Raw genomic sequence first — 17574 nt, forward strand, 5'->3', positions numbered from 1 at the left:
CTTACCTATGATTCAACCCTGTTCCAGCTTATACAGTAACCTCTCATTAGCAATTGAACCAAATGTTTTTTTCTAAAACCTAAATAATGTCAATTAGTTTCTACGTCCAGTTTGTGAGTAACCATGTCAAAATATCTAACCAGATTATTTAAATAATTTTCCCTTAAACAAAATTATTTAGCCTGCAGAATCATTTCCTCCATGATTTTCTTTACCATTAAAGTCAGACCGACCAGTCTGTAGTTACCCACTTCACTCTTAGTATCAACTTTACATATTGGTAATACATTATAAGTACTTCTCCAACCCAGAACCAAATCCATTGATGCCCTCGTACTAACCTTAATGGTTCATTGCACTCTCTCACTGGCTCCATCATTATGTCAGAATATATAGTATATAAACCAACAAAAGGCCTAAAAATAAATTTGGATCATGAAGCTTTTGCTATTTAAAATTTGCCATGAAAGATTTCATGTTCGCTATTTATTTTCTTAAGTGCTTGTAGTTTCTAGTTTATATTTTCTGTTAAATGCATTAATAACATTGAATTCTTATTTATTTTTATATATATATATTTATTTTAATCCTCATAAGAAAAAAAAATACAGGATATGATATATAGCCTTGTATGGATATTTAAGTAACTTTTAAAGCACAGGTAACAGGAAGAATAATGCAGTTAGGAAATTTAGGCTGTGTATAATTTTAAATTTTTAGTATCATTAACAAGTTACTTTTTTTCTTTTAGTGGGACATTCCAACATGATGCTACCTACTTTTGAGAACATTTCTGTTTCTCCTTATCGAGTGAACACAGCGTACCGAAGGCCACCAGGAGGAGACAGTGATCATGGATATAGTACTATGACTCCACATGATGATTCTGAGCATATGCCATATATTGAACCTTTGTTAATAGGCAAGGACCGCCACCATATTCCTACCTCTCAGCAATCAGTGAGTAGCTGTAGCAGAGCTTCATCACCTGTGCCACATCCTCATCCCCACAGTGTAACACCACCCATTAATTACCTTACCCAAAGTGCAACCCCTTATCCAAGTGCAGCACTGATAAGTGGAATTCCACCATGGGGTTTAACCTCACATAGAGACTTATCGCAGACTGCTGTTCCTGAGCTTCCACGACACATTTTAGCTCCTGTTCAAGTTCACATGGTGGACACTCACTGATACGTGCATTTTTGTGTATATAGTTTGTACAGTATATGAAGTGTTCAGTTGTATTTGTAAACTCCATAAAAGCACCTGTTAGGCTGCACTTCAGTAGGGTTTGTTATTTATTTATTTACATGTTGTAGAGAAGAAAAATGTCTTGACCTGTAAACTTAATATCATTTTTAGGAAAGTAGAGCATAGATTTATTTGTTCAAAAGTGAATAGAGGAAAGTTGAAACAAAATATTTTGTACTACTCTTTTGATAGTAATCAGTGGCATGTAATATAGATATGATAAAGTAGGTGAGTATAGTTTATATTACTTTGGTTTATAATTCTCAGGTCTACCCAGTAACCATTTTTCGTGAGGATTACTAATGGGTAACATCACTTTTAAGGTACATATCTACTGTCAGTGAATTTCATTAGTGGCTTTATTTTAGTCAAACTGATTTCTCCTAAATCATCAAGAATTTTTTTTGCTTCCTTTTACATGGTGTGTTTTCCTGTGCATTTAAATGTAATACCTTGTTACTTTTATACATATTTTATACTTACTAATATAAATTCAGTGTTTCAGAAGAAGGGGAAGAAACCTTCTGGTATACTGCACCTATACAATATCCTTTAATCAGAGGAAGAAGGTACATTTCTTATAAGCAACAATATCATAATGCATCAAGAGTTTAGTCTGCTGCAGTAGAGTCATGGCCTACTGTCATATATGATGTGTATATTTAATTATATTGCATGTATATTGCAGGTTGTGATATTATATCATGTTATGCATGTTTAATTAGCATTAAACATACATAATAGTATAATGAAATAAATTATTTGTATTTAGTTTCATAAAAACTACATTGAAATTTCTTCCATAAAGGCAGTAAATTTTAAATAAGAAATAATTTTAGATTATCACAATTAATGAAAACTTATTACATTTATAAAAAAAAAAAAAAAAAAAAAACTGTATTTCAAAGAGCTGCAAATGTTTCTGTTACAATCAACAAAAAGAAATTGAGCACTATATGTTAATAAGTTTTCATTTGTTTAGTGAAATACAAGTGTACATTTTCTTTAATACCTTTCTTTAATAATTCTGCTCAGATTTAATGTATAGGCATCCTTATATTGACTATGTAGTGATTCAAAAATATATTTTTCCACCACACTAGTCTTGAGAATAAATTTTGAAATATATTTGTTATAGAAAAAAAATATATATTTCACTGTTAACTGACTGTAGATAGTCATTATTAAACCAACAGTGGTGGGCACCCAACAAACACAGTTGGAAAAGCCTTGACAGGCACACCAATTTATTTTTTAAAATTCTACTTGCAGTATATCAATTTTCTAAATCTGTTATTTTCAAAGTAGCAATATTTTTATCTTAATTCTGTTGCAAAATAAATTATTCACCTCATTATGAAGCTATTAAAATTTTATTGTTATTGGGTATTGTAAAACGGTTTGCTATTTAATGAAGCAACTCAAAGAATTGATCACACCACACTTCAGTAAACCTCCATATGGCTGGCTACTTTTGGTAGTGTATAGAATGTCAAAATAGTAGTTGAATTCATTCCAAGTGTCTTTAAGCATCCCTTGAGAAATGGAAGTCACTGCCTGTTCAATCCAGTCATTTAACTCTGTGATGTTGTTACTTTTGTTTGCATACACCTTGTCCTTTATGTGGCCCCATACAAGGAAATTCATAGGTGATACCTGGTAAAATGAGGAAGTCATGGAATGGGACCATCCAGGCCAGTCCATCAGTTAAGAAATTATGCCCATGCAGCTCCAGTATGGTGATGCCCCGTCTTGCTGATAGAACATGTGGGTGCATATCTTCTAGCTGAGGTGCAGCATGCAATTTGAGCGTATCTAGGTAATTTGCAAAGTTCACAGTGGCCCAATCATCTGCTGAAGGATCGTGCATACCACGCATTTACCTTGGGACTATCACCACTCATATTCACAAATTAAGTGGGGATTTTCAGATCAGCATGTGCAACAACTTTATATGTGAACTTTACCAGACAGGTAAAATGTTGCTTCATTACTGAAAACATTTTCTAGAAAGTGCTCCTCTTGTGGTTTGTCATGAGGCTTATTTGCCTGGACAATTTGCCCAGGCAAATAAGCCTCATGTAAGCATAACAGACACACTTCGTCAGGGCTCCTCAGTTAAGTGGATTGGATTATTTTGTTATAGGTTTTACTGTAACAGTTTGATTTTTATAATATTATAGATATCATTTTTTAAAGTTAATTTTCATTGATATTTAGGTAATTTTATAATGGTAATTACGAGATCTGCCTTAAACACGTCACACGGTATCGTGACTCACACGGAAATAGCCGATGGCGATTTACGGGTGAGTCATGATTTAATCTGTTGCAGAACCTGTGGAATGTTTTCCAGGGTCGATCTGGTGGCTAATCATAGCTCACCTGGGGATTCTTTTCTTTGTGATCGATGTAAGGAGTGCACCAATCTTAAATTACAATTTGGTGCACTGATGGGACAATTTGAGTCACTGAAAAAACGGGTGCTTGTCCTCGAGAATAATGCATCTGGGAGCTTGTCAGGGACTCAAGACTCCAGTAATCTACCAAATGATGCACTCCTGATTCAGGCCTCAAAACAGAAAAACCAAGTGCAAACCACTCTGATTCAAAAGCACCTTGTTTTATTAGGAGACTCTATTGTCAGTGAAACAGGGAATATTTTTTGTAATAAGGATAGGCGGAGTGGAACCACGGTATGTCTGCGGGGAGCAGCTATTAATGATGTCACCAACAGATTGTCAGATTTTAAGGGGGATAAAGAGAATATTATTATTCATGTGGGGACTAATGGCATTAAACGTACATGATCTGACGATTTGTTGGAAAAATACAGGACCATGCAGAGGAAATGCTGCGAGCTAGGCCACAATGTCTATGTGTCTGCAATTCTGCCCAGACACAATAGGAGGGATTATATGTTAAAAGCCTTGTGGATTAACTCAAGACTTGAAGGACTTTGCAAGGCTTTTGGGGAGAAATTTCTATTAGCTTGGCCGACACTTGTAGGTAGAAGGAATTTGTTTTGTAGAGATGGGATACACTTAAACAAAGGTGGTGCAAAAGTTTTTGCCAGTGTTATTGAGGATACCTTAAAGGTTCAGGGAAACTGCTAGTTGGGGGGGCGGGATGTGGGTAATAATGACATGCATTTATCTGATAATATTGGTCAAAGTAACTCTTGCACATACCTCAAGAGTTCTTATCTGTTACTCCAACTGGACACATTATCTAGATGTTCTGGGGACAAACTTTTCAAGTGAGCGGGTAGCTAATGCCAGGGAAGAAAGCCTAAAAAACTTCAAAGGTTGTTAAATATACAAGTCTTAATTGTTTATATAGTAATGTTAGAAGTGTCATCAATAAAATGAGTGAATTCAAACTGCTGGTTAAAACAAGTAACGTGGACATAATAGGGCTTACAGAAATGTGGTGCCACCCGGAAATGGAGGATGATGAGTTTCAGTATGGCTTGTACAGTGTATTTAGGAAGAATAGGGTAGATAGAAGGGGTGGTGAGGTAATGCTTCTTATCAGAATCAGCCTGAGTGCGACGATAGCTTTCTCAGATTCAGACGTTTCACGTGCTAGTATAGAATCTGTATGGTGTGAGATAGTTGGAAACAAAGGTATAATGCGAGTAGGAGTAATCTACAGACCAGGTGATTGTAGGCGCCTCCGTAGCCAGGTGGGAAGGAGCAGCAGTGCGTAGCACACGCTTCTTGATTAGACCGGGGTTCGAGCCCGTCACCACCAAATACGGAAGATGCGGAAAGGTCAGGAATGACCAACGCATATCCCGGAGCAATATGGCCTTAGTTGCTAATGCTCCTAAAAACCAAATAACAAACAAACAAACCAGGTGATTGTGAAGATTATGACGAAAGCCTCTACATGCAAATGGAATGGGCAAGTAAGCATCAATGTCTTATTATGGGTGATTTCAATTTGCCTCTAATTGATTGGAGTAAATGGGAAGGAAACTCAACATGGGGAACAAAATTTTTAAATCAACTAGATGACTGTTATTTGTATCAACATGTCAGGGAAAGTACTAGAGAAAAGAATATCCTAGACCTCATCATCACCCATGAATCAGATGACATAACAGGGCTGACAGTAGAGGAACCAGTAGCAGGAAGTGATCACGGAGTTCTATGGTGGATGATGAAGAGAGAGGTAGCAGTAGTAAAAGGCAAAGGAATGGGTTATAATTTCAGAAAAGGAAATTACAATGCCTTAAGGTACTACATGGCCTCTGGCCTCTATTAACTGGGTAGATATCACACAGAGAATGAATACAATTGAACTGTGGTATGCTTTTAAAACATTAATCACAGACAACTTGATTGTGTGTTTACCATTAAAAAAATACTCCACGAGGAGGGTTCCAAGTTGGATGAATAGTGGCATGGAAAAGTTACAGAACAATAAAAAGTACTGAAGCCTATAACAGCTACAAGATGATCTGTAATAGAGCCATAGAAAAGGTTCGTCAGGCAAAGGCAATTTATGAGAAATCGCTAGAAAACAGAGCAAAAAGGGGAGATAAGGAATTCTTTGCATATATAAATGCCAAGAAGAGCAGGACAAACCAGATCGGACCTTTACGTAGGGAAAGGGGATAGTATTAAATACACCAGCTGCCATTGCAGATGAACTCAACAGTTATTTTGCATCAATATTTACAGATGAAAAACCTTTTGTGACAATGGGAAATTGTGGGAGCGAAGTTAAAAAATATGTAATTAATGATATTGAAATTTTGCAAGATTATTTAATGAAAGAACTTTTGAGCCTACAGGCCAGTAAGGCTCCAGGAGTTGATGGAATATACCCTATAATTTTAAGGGAGGCGGCAAGTGAGTGCATTGAACCATTGAGGCTAATTATGCAAGCATCACTAGACTCGGGGAGATACCGTTGGATTGGAAAAGTGCCAATGTATCTCCCACACATAAGGGTGGTTCTGAGAGTGAAGTGGGAAATTATCGACCTGTCAGTCTGACTTCAGTGGTAGGGAAAATCATGGAGGCAATGATCAAGGGTCATGATTCAGGATCATTTGGATAGAATTGAAATTCTCAAGGATACTCAGCATGGTTTTGTAAAGGGAAAATCTTGTTTACCAAATCTGGTTTGCTATTTTGAAAGGGTCACTCATGAGCTGGATTTGCGGGAATAATTTTGACATTGTTTATTTGGATTTCAGCAAAGCTTTTGACTCAGTCCCACATGAACGGTTGCTTTATAAGCTGTAACAGGTTGGAATCACTGGGAAAATCCTTAGATGGAGAGCAGTATGGCTTCAGGACAGAAGGCAGAGGGTTGTGATAAATGGCTGTTCCTCAGATTGGGCTGATATAAGAAGTGGGGTTCCCCAAGGATCAGTATTAGGACCACTGCTGTTTTTAATTTTCATAAACGACATTGATGAAGATAGAGGGCGTGATGTCTAAATTTGCAGATGATGTTAAAATTGGTAGAGTAGTTAATGATCACTGTCAAGCTGAGCTCGGTGCCTCTGTAGCCAGGTGGGCAGGAGCAGCAGTGCATAGCACACGCTTCTTGATTAGATCGGGGTTCGAGCCCGTGACCACCAAATACGGAGGATGCAGAAAGATCAGGGAATGACCACCGTATATCCAAGGTGCAATATGGCCTTAGTTGCTAATGCTCCTAAAAACCAAATAACAACAAGCTGAGCTTCTTCAGAGAGACCTAGATAGACTTCAGGAATGGTCAGAAAAATGGCAGCTATGCTTTAATCCAACAAAGTGTAATAAATTACACCTGGGAAACAGTAATCCCAAAATAACTTATTCACTTGGTGGAGTTCAACTAAACCCAGTACTGGAGGAAAGGGACTTGGGTGTTACGATACGGTCAGACATGAAATTCTCTAAGCATGTAAACAGGTTGCAAGGAAGGCCAATGGTGTCCTATCGATGATCTATTGAACTTTTGCAAGTAGAGATAGGGACGTGATAATCCCATTATATAAGGCTTTTGTAGACCACACTTGGAATACTGTGCTCAAGTATGGAGACCGCACCTAAAGAAAGACATTGAGCTTCTTGAAAGGTGCAAAGACGAGTAACTCGCCTGGTGAGATCAGCAAAAGGGCATCCTTATAAAGAAAGACTTTGAATATGTCTGTTGCAGAGTTTGGAAACTAGATACCTTAGAGGAGATTTGATTGAGGTGTTTAAGGCTCTGAGAGGCATCAGTAAAATGAATGAGGATGAAATTTTCAAGATTATAAATGTTGCTAGAACTAGGGGAATAGGGGAACATAAATTCAAGTTATGGGGGGGGAGATGTTTAGATTGGACTGCAGGAAGTTGCCTACATGGGTGGTAGAGGCTGACAGTTTGGGGAAATTCAAAGGTCATCTGGATAGTACCTTCAGGTGAGGGAAATGCATAGGATGATAGGTTTAATTTCCTTTTCTTTTATTAATTATTAGTTTTTTTTTGTTGTCATTGTTTTATTCGTTTTTTTACAGCATAAGCCATAGGCTTTCTTGCACCATGCGGACATTACTAATAAAGTTTCAATTTCTTGCAAACCACCTTATGCCAATGCTGCTTGTGGTATATCCACCAGTCAAGTCTGCAGTTGCGGGCTTTCTTGGCAGATAGATTTTGTAGGACTTTGGGTAAATACTTCCTGAATTTCCAAAACTTTATATGCAAATTCTCTAGGCCTACCTGCTTCTTTCTGGTATTGTTCTTGAATACCCATTGAAAACATCTCTTTACAGTCACTGGAGATTTGGTACCAGACAGCCACAACACATACACTACTTTCTCCTGTACTGTCACCATTTTAATGCTGTACTGTTGTGATGCTTGCTGGGATTAAGGCTGCCAACTGCATGAGAAAACAACTCATTGAGTTGCTTGGATAATTGCAGCAAACCATTTTAAGATGCCTATTACAATAAAATTTTAATTTAGTTTCATAATCAGGTGAATAATTTATAGACACCCTGTAAATGTGAAATTATTATCACTTCTTTTTCAAGTTCATGAAAACATTATGAAAATTCAAACTAACACATCTGCATATTAAATAAATAGATAATAAGCAAGATGAGAAACATAGCCAATAATAGTAATAATAAAGACAGAAAAATCATTATTATGCAATAATTAAACATCCAACTACTAATGTACAAGTTAGTGCATTTGCATCATTAAGTATATAACGTTGTGAATACCTTCACAACGAGTTGCCATGATATTGTACTACCTCGAATAAGTAATGCTTCACCATAGGAGAAGACTATTGTTACTTATTCTCAGTGGATACCATCACCCAATAAGCTCCGAAACGGCACCGTTTCGGAGCTTATTGACTCCTCATCAGTGGGTGTGAGGTACCCTGGTGTTGCAGTGATGACAACCCAGTTGCGAAACATAAATACACAATATCAGAGATGCCTGACAGTGTGGAGTAATTTAGATTATGGTATAGTACATATAAAATACCTAATTTTTATAGTGATAGCACAGCTACTGGCGAAAAGCATATTTGTTTACATTAGCCAAAACTGAAAATAACACTTTGTGGAAGGCAACAGTAGAAATGCATTATGGAGTGACTCATCTATCAGGATATTTCACTTAACTTTGCATAAACAAAATCTGGACGAGAAAAGCTACTAACTGCCATTTAAAGCTCAACAGATTTTTTCAGGTGGGTCTGTTAAGCTTAATGGAACTCTTGCAGGGTTAAGTAAATATTTGGCTTTGCTTAAACTATGCCGTCATGATGGTTAGAAACAATCTAAAGTTTGTACTACTTTTCTTAGCTTTCAAGATGGATAAATATATACTTTAACATTCTTTTCTTTTAACAAGTTCTGCTTGTAGAAGTACCAGAAATAGCCTTATTTGTGCAGAAGTTTTGCACTTTAAATCAACAGTTTTTTTACATTTGTCGTGGTTCTTCAACTTAAAAATATACCAGGCGATAAAACTTTATTATGTTGTAAAGAGCTTATAATGAAGTGCCCTCTGATGGTACTATGCCTGGTTATTTTGGAGGTTCCCTAAACAAGTCATTATGCAGAATGCTTTGCATGCACACATATTGGTTATGAATAAATGTGTGTTATAAATTCTAAGCATATTATATGAAAATTGATATTAAATTTTAAATAAGTACACTTAATACTGTAGTTACCTGTAAATCCATGATTTCCACCATCAAAATAATTCAGATATATGGAGAACAAAATGGCATATCTGATTATATGAATAGCAACTTCATGTATTGCTAACATATAACTTCAGCAAAGCCAATTCCAAGGTTAGTCGACACTGATAATATTATGCATAGCTACCAGCTTTCTTGGATTTATGATATACAGTCGATTCCTGTTATTTGGGACACATCGGGACTAGTGCATTTTGGCCCGATTAAGCGGCAATACAATGTACTCCCCCACCCCTTTACAATTGATTCACTGTTCAATCAAATCATGTTACGATGGAGTCACCATTGTAAAATACCGTTCACTATATAATGTGTAATAAGCGCCGGTTATTGTGATCACATTTGTGAATTGAATTTTAATTCTATTAAACAGCGATTCTAATTAGCGAAAATAGGAGGAATATTATCCATAGGCTATAAAAGTAAAGATATATTACATATTTACATTATATATGTACATATTTACCCTTTATTACCTTACCAAATTAAAAAATTAAATGATACGTGAAATTCGGAAGAATATACGTGATAATCTGAATAATTAATACGTACTGTAATATGTACATACTAACTAAACTAGTTGACATTTCTGTTCAATGTCATTTGTGGGTGGGGGGTTAATATTTAAAACAGTAAAAAGATAAGCAATCAATAACAAAGAATACCACACGCACACAAATTGCAAGTAACATGATACAGGCAAATGAGAACGGAGTAACAAATTACGAAGCTTTAAAAATAGGAATGAAGAGAAGAGCCTGAAAATTATTTTTTTATATATGATTGAAGATTCCATAGAAGTGTAAACACATTTCACCATAATAACCAACAGAATTCCAGCTGTCAGTATTATCGCAAATTCAATAAGATCAAGTTTACTAACAGTTTATGATAGATTAACTAACACAAAAGCCCAATAAACAGGTGACTGCTAATTGCTTTATGGTTGTGACCTCCAGAAATTTGACCGAGAACTATGTGGTACGGTTGGGGACAGTCGTAGGGTAATCTTGAGTGCTACAGTCTTCTGCCCCGATTAAACAGCATTTTGTCCCAATTAAGCGAAGTAAATCCTGGCTATTTTCTCGATTGGGTTCTGTTTTTTAAGATTTGCCCCAAATAACCGGAATCCGCTGTAATTTCTTTTTTGACTTATTGTCCTGCTCACCATGCCAACAGTTTTTCTCCATCTTTTTCCGATAATATTATTAAAGCTCCATTTAAAAAATTCTGCATTTTTTAAAAAATTGTTAATTTCTGCTTAATTTTTTTTTTTTTTTTTTTTCTTCTCATATCTAGGGAATGAATTGGATGTCAGATATGCTAGTGTGCAGAGTATAAGTTTTATTCTGTTTTAAATATTATCATAAACTTTAAGCTTGCGTGTGTGTGTGTGTGTGGGGTGCAAAGCTAAATTTAATTTCACAATATCGATCAGTAAGATATTGATCTTACTGATCGCTAAGAAATATGAAATAGCATTTAAAAATAAACAGATTTTCTGTGTATTATAAAATCTGTAAAAAATTTGTTTTGTATAATGTATGTAGATGTGATTTTAAGCAGTGGGAAGTGCAATATAACCATGTAAAATAAGCATAATAATAATGTGCAGTGGGTAAAAAAAGTTCTGGAATGCACTCTCTTGATCCCTTTAGGATTCAATAAAATATATAAAAATTTAATTTTTTTATTAAAAATGTTGGCAAATTAATGATGCCAAATTGAACATTGGCTGTTTTGAGAAGTCACTGTTTTTAATCATCAGGCCTACATAGAGTGGGTTAAAGTGGGTAAAAATAATAGCCCAAGTTAGAAATTAATTACAATTAGTGTAATTACATTAATATCACTGAATTACTGTGTTTTTTTTTGGGGGGGGGTTGTAGTGCTGAAAAAGAAGGTAAATCACATTTATCAACTAAGAACCAGAAAGGTTGGAATAAAGTACTCTCAGTTCTTATTGAAATTACAGGGAATGAATTGCAGTAAATAACTACAAAAAAGCAGCAATTTACAGGAGGGAGGTATAGCTAACCTCAAAAAAATGGAAAAGATCAGCCTTCTATTTTTTATTTTCTGAGGTGGTAAATGTACTTTATACTGTAAACTGCCACTTTTCTCTAGTTATTTACTGCATTTGCTTCCTTGATATTTCAATAAGAACCAAGAGTATCTCATCTAATCCCTCCAGCTCTTACAAGTATAATATAGTGGTCAAATGTTATGTGTAATCTTTTTAATCCCCTCTTTCCCCAACAAGAGTAACTCATTGATTTCAGTAATCTGACCTTGAAAAACAGTGACTCCATGAAACATGAGCGAAATGTTTCTGTTGAAAAATATGTGCTTCTGTTAAGGTGCATTAAATTAACTTTGTAACACTTTCAATAAAACAGATTCATCTTTACACATGTCTAATTACAGTTAGTAACATTATTATTATGGTAAATCAGTATCTCTTATTACATTCATATACGTGAGATGGATAGCCACATAAAGCCTCAAGTCCAGTCTGGACGTTTAAAATATCTGCTTTTATCTGATAAAAGTTACAAAACCTCCAGCTTTCCAAAAGTCAGAGGCTGGTAGCTATTTGCATTCCTACAAAAATAAATTCTATTAAGATGACTTTGGTGATTAAGTCTTTCATAATCCTTGATTATGTTATCAATAGTCAGATGAATCTAAAAAAAAGGTGCAGTAAGTTAATAATTAAAAGTATTAAAAACATAAAATCAGATATCTTAACTTTCAGAAAAAGAATTATTCCATAAAGCTATGTAAAATTAAGTCCTGCCTGAGTTATTTAAATTGCCACAAAAACAGCAGGGCATGACTCCTGTAATTCCTTACAAGATATGTTTCTTGGGAAGAGTGGTGAATATTGTTGATAGCCTGCATCTTCCTTGATTTGATACATTCAGATAGCATCTTTTATCTGGTTTTTTGATAAATAATGATACATTCAGATAGCATCTTTTATCTGGTTTTTTGATAAATAATGATACATTCAGATAGCATCTTTTATCTGGTTTTTTGATAAATAATGATATATTCAGATAGCATCTTTTATCTGGTTTTTTGATAAATAATGATTAAAATTATATTAATAAAACAAAGAACATACATGGGTACCATGCCAAGTACCCATCTTTTAGTTCTATATTTTATTCCACTCACTCACCAAGACTGGGTGTATTTTGATGGTAGAAATGTTTGATTTACAGGTAATCAGTGTTGTATGTAAATTTAATTATTCATTCATATTTTACAAATAATAGGTACATGTAGATAGTTTCTGCAACAAGTAGGACATGACCGGGGAAAGGACAGTTAGTGTTTATTTTATCAGGGATACTACATTACAAATAAATAACATTGTCTTTAAGAAGTACTGTTTATTTAGAGTGAAATACTGAGGCAAGTCATGAGAAATCAGTACCATTTGAAGACTTCCTTCATAAAGTAAGATTTGCTTTTTCATATCCATAGCCATATTCTGTAGTATTTTGTAAGATGGCTGACCTAGAAACCATTAATTCTTGAAAATTTCACCTACGCTCAACCAATGCCAATTGCACTGACATTTCAATGCAAATCTGTTGAAGAGACTCACTTTTAAAACACAACAGCACCAGCACCTGTGAAAATTTCTTTGATTTTTTTTTATGTGATAACTAATACTCTGTAGTTTTTGACACTATAAAATGTCTTATTTATAATCTTAATTAGTTACTTAGTAGTTGTGTAAAAAAAAAAAATCTCTTATTCTACTTGGTTTTTACACTACTTTTTGGAAGTTTTTATAATGATCATCAATAAACATTTTTCTGTTAGATTTTGTTACTAGATAAAATATAGCCCCAAGAAAGAGAATTTTCAAAAAACTTAGTAGCATGCATGATTTTACTTGGTTGCAGTGTAAGACAGACACATTTTTATATTCTGTATGATTTTTGACAGCTTATATTGTGATTTACTGTTGTCAAAAAATATATATTTCTTTTGGTAAAATAATTTTCTAATAGACAAAATACTCATCCAAAATGTTTCAGTGATATCTTTCAAAAACTATTCATTATAAGTAGTGTACTCCCCAGTTAAGACAAGTTATATGTATTGTTCATAATGCTGGAGGACTCTGGGAGATTGATAAAAATGCAGGGTCTGGGTCAGACTGAATTTTCAGTAACCCCCCCCCCCTGATTTTAGGGCAGTTGATCTGGCAGTCAGAAAAGGCTTTTTTCCCATGAGCTGGAAAGTTATATGTCAAACACAGAAAAAACAAAAATCTAAAATCCTTTATTTTATTCCTATATGCAGATCTTCTTGGATTGTTGGCAAAAAATTCCATGTACAATTTGTTTTCCTTGTTCATATTTTTTTTAAACATTATGAAACAATTTTATGGGTAATTTCTTCAATAACTTCACCGCATTTGAGTTTCTCATTTCCAAATCTTTACAAATGATCCAAGGGGAGAAAAATAATAAATAAAATAATAAGTAAATCACATAGAGAAATTGGCAAAAGACACCAGTATGTTCTCCATTTATCTCTGCTCAGAATTTGCTATTTATCTTGATAATTCATACTTCATTGGATTTACTGTCCAAAAAACTGGCAATCTGAGGTTGTTGGATTTCAGATGTTGCACTTCTGCTATGTATTGAACCAGGCAAAAAAAAAAAAAATAAATAAATAAATAATAAACAATGCAAAAAAGCTTTAAAATATAGTTTGTTGTATATTTCATGGTAACATGCATTAATTAATCCCATTAATCTGGGAGAAAAGAGTGTTCTGGAGTGAGTCAGTGTTCTGGCTGGAACTCTATTAAAAATTTTCAATTTTTAAAAGCTTGCAACTATGTATATATGTTTCCAATGTAAAAGATATTATAGATGGCAGTAAGAAAATATCCTTGAAAGAGGGAAAAATTGGTCCCTATTAGCAGTAGTTATCTGATTTTTGGGAACACAAAAGCTAAAATTGAACAAATTCTCTGGAATTCTGATCTGTAACTAAATCATGCAGTGTATAAACAGATATGGAGGGAATTACAGCATCCCCCCCCCACAAAAAATTGATTTGATTTTCAACAGTTTCAATCTTTTCATGCTGTACAGTCAACTCAAACACAGACGTTTAAAAACTTTTATTTGTAAAATAATTAATGTATAGTGAAAGAATAAGTGGATGGAGGTAAGAAATGAAATACAATAGCAATTTTCACTGTTCCTTGTGCCTCATTTTAGCATATTTCTTTTCCTAACTATTAATTTGTCTGGGGTGAAAATCTGTTGCAACTGGTTTTTTAAGATTTTTCTCAACTGCATTATTACAGATTACTTTTCTCTAAAGCAGGGGTGGCCAACTTAATTTGTGATGGAGTTGACTTTTTTCCTTCAAAATGTGCCGCAATCTACCATCTCAAGAAGTTCATTGCACATGGTTAAAAAGGTTAATCAACACATATTGAAAAACGTTGTTTATAAATTTTAAAATTAAATACAACTCAGAATTCTTATTTTAAATTCATACATATTTAAATTTTTAATTTATGTGAAGTTTGTGTCTTAATGTCATCTGCCAAGCTTTCAGAATCAGAGATTTTGTGATTTGTGATAAGGCCAACCATAAAGAATCTTCTGTATGCAAGTCCATAAGAGTAGAGCGATTCTTCGTCTTTTTTTTTTGTTTGTTTCAACTACGAAAAGGCTGATTCACATAGATATGTGGAACAAAACAGTAATTTAAAAGTTCACTGCATTTTTTTACAGAACTTTTCTCGGCAAACATATTTTCAAAAGTCTTTCTGATGACCTGGCTTTTAGGAAGATATCGTTTCGCAATGTAATAATTTCATTTTCAAGTAATATTTTCTCCATGTGAAAAATCTCAGCGATTTTTTTTCTGCAGTTTGTTTCGTATCTAAGTCGACCTTAAATGGACAAGAAATATATTGAACAATGTCTTCAATTGTTTTAAAATCACTGAATCTGGTTTCAAAATCATCCACAACTTTCTCAATTTCAAAAACATATTTCTCACTATTAAATTCAAAAACAGGACATTTTTGTAAAATGATCGAATTTTTTTCTTTGAGATCCTTAGCATTGCCAAAAATTGATATTTATATGCAGAAATACTACTAATCATGTCACCCACATTTTTATATTTTTCCTTGCAATTCCAAATTCAGATCACTTAATTTACTGGTAAAATCTGTCAAAAAAAGCCAGCTCACACAACCACACCGTATCTTGCAGCTGCTGATAATCATCTCTCCTTTGATCAACAAATTTTTAATTTCATTCAGCAACTTTCGAAATCTGTAGAAACTTACTCTGACTCAGCCACCTCACATCTGTGTGTAATATCAGATCTGTTTAATTTTCATCGAGGTGCATTTTGAAAAGTCTCCTTTTAAGAGATTGTCTCTGATGGAATTCACGATTTTGAAAGCTATGTCCATAATACTTTTAGTATTTAATCTTTTGCTGGCTAACACATTTTGGTGGATGATATGGTGGTAATTAAAAAAATCTGGGAACTCGTCATCCTTTTGGCACAATGCGATGAATCCGTTAAGATGTCCCGTCATTGCTTTAGCTCCATCTGTTGTTATTGATACGAGCTTAAATAGTGGTAATTTATTTTTTTCAATAAAATTTTTGAATGCGTTAATATATCCAGACCTCTAGTTCTTTCTTTAACGAAACCATACCCAGCAGTTCTTCTCTAATTGCAGAATCATCGAAAACCATATGAATAACAACGAACAATTGAGCTATATCACTGACGTCTGTAGATTCATCCAGTTGTAAAGAAAAGGACACACAATTACCAATATGAGCAGGCAATTGTTCATTCACATTTTTACTATTTTCGATGCTTCACATCATAGTATTTCGAGATAATTACAGATCTTGAAGAGCACTTTTAATTTCATTTTTGTTCTTAACATTTTCGAAAAGAGAATCTGTTATTCCTAAAAATGCACCTTTGATGAATTTTTGATGACTATCAGAAAATGGTTTGCATATTTTGTAAAAGTTGAAAAAAATTTTGAAAAAGCATCATTTTACTTTGAACGACGCTACAGTTACTGCTTTACATTGTAAATTAGATGTCATGAAGAAATTATGTTGTGCGAATAATCTGGGTTTAAGCTCTTTTAATTTATTTTTTCTAAGGTCACTATTAGACGAAAAATCCGATTAGTATTTACCATAGAGTGCTTTGAAGTGCCTTTCTACATTTCCTTTTTTGGGTATAGCCACAGAAGCATTGCAAATCAAATAACAACATTTTTCTTTTATCATTACAAAAAAGTATTCTAGTTCCCTCTTGATGAAAATGATACATTTTACCCTTTTTCGTAGAATTTATTTTACATAAAAGGGTATTAAATTAACATATAAGCACTGCCCAGTTATTAATATTAAGTAAGCTAAATAAGAATTCGACACATATGCTATGCTTTCCTCAACGTAACTGCGTGAATTTTCACTAGACAAGCCTAGCGGCTGTGCAGCAACGTTCAACGGATTTGTAATAAGCGTATGCATTGGGGCACATAACAATAATAACATTTAGATTTTGACTAATCTATTTTTATATATATTTAAAATCCATCGTGAGCAACCAAAATTAAAGCTGCGATCGACTTGTTGGCCACCCTGCTCTAAAGTACATCAGTACCAGAAGAATATAGAATTAAACTAGCTACTGTGATGAAGATTCTGCTGACTGCCAGCAGTTTGTAAGAAATCATCCAGTACAGCACACAGTGTTCTAATTAAAACTGTGCACTGAATACTGCTCTCAACAATGAAAAAATTAAATTTCTGTATAGTGTTTAATTAATCAAATTAATGTTATTAATAATTAGCACACTATTTTTTATTAGAAGAAATATATATTTTTCCCCTTCGGGTATATTTTCACAAATAGTAATTTTTCTTCAGTAAAGTCTTCCAGAATTATTTATATATACTATCTTATAGAGAATAAAACTTTTATTACTGAGTCCTGTTATCTTTTCTGAAATTCATTGTGATTATTTAAGTCAAGTAAGTTTTACTT

General features: G+C 34.0%; 1 protein-coding gene across 3 annotated transcripts in view; it reads left to right on the forward strand.

Moving 5' to 3' along the window:
- LOC150086917 (VWFA and cache domain-containing protein 1) overlaps nucleotides 1-1884 on the forward strand; it is a 464860-nt gene extending 462976 nt beyond the window's left edge. For all 3 annotated transcript variants that reach the window (XM_090372820.1, XM_090372822.1, XM_090372821.1), the window contains one exon: nucleotides 752-1884. In XM_090372820.1, the coding sequence (XP_090228946.1) occupies nucleotides 752-1194 (443 nt within the window). In that variant the 3' untranslated portion in view covers nucleotides 1195-1884. The remainder of the gene's footprint in view (nucleotides 1-751) is intronic.
- Nucleotides 1885-17574: the final 15690 nt, after the last annotated feature.

The sequence above is a fragment of the Mastigoproctus giganteus genome, chromosome 4, assembly GCF_048544385.1.
Source record: "Mastigoproctus giganteus isolate SK-2022 chromosome 4, ASM4854438v1, whole genome shotgun sequence".
In the NCBI taxonomy this organism is placed as follows: domain Eukaryota; kingdom Metazoa; phylum Arthropoda; class Arachnida; order Uropygi; family Thelyphonidae; genus Mastigoproctus; species Mastigoproctus giganteus.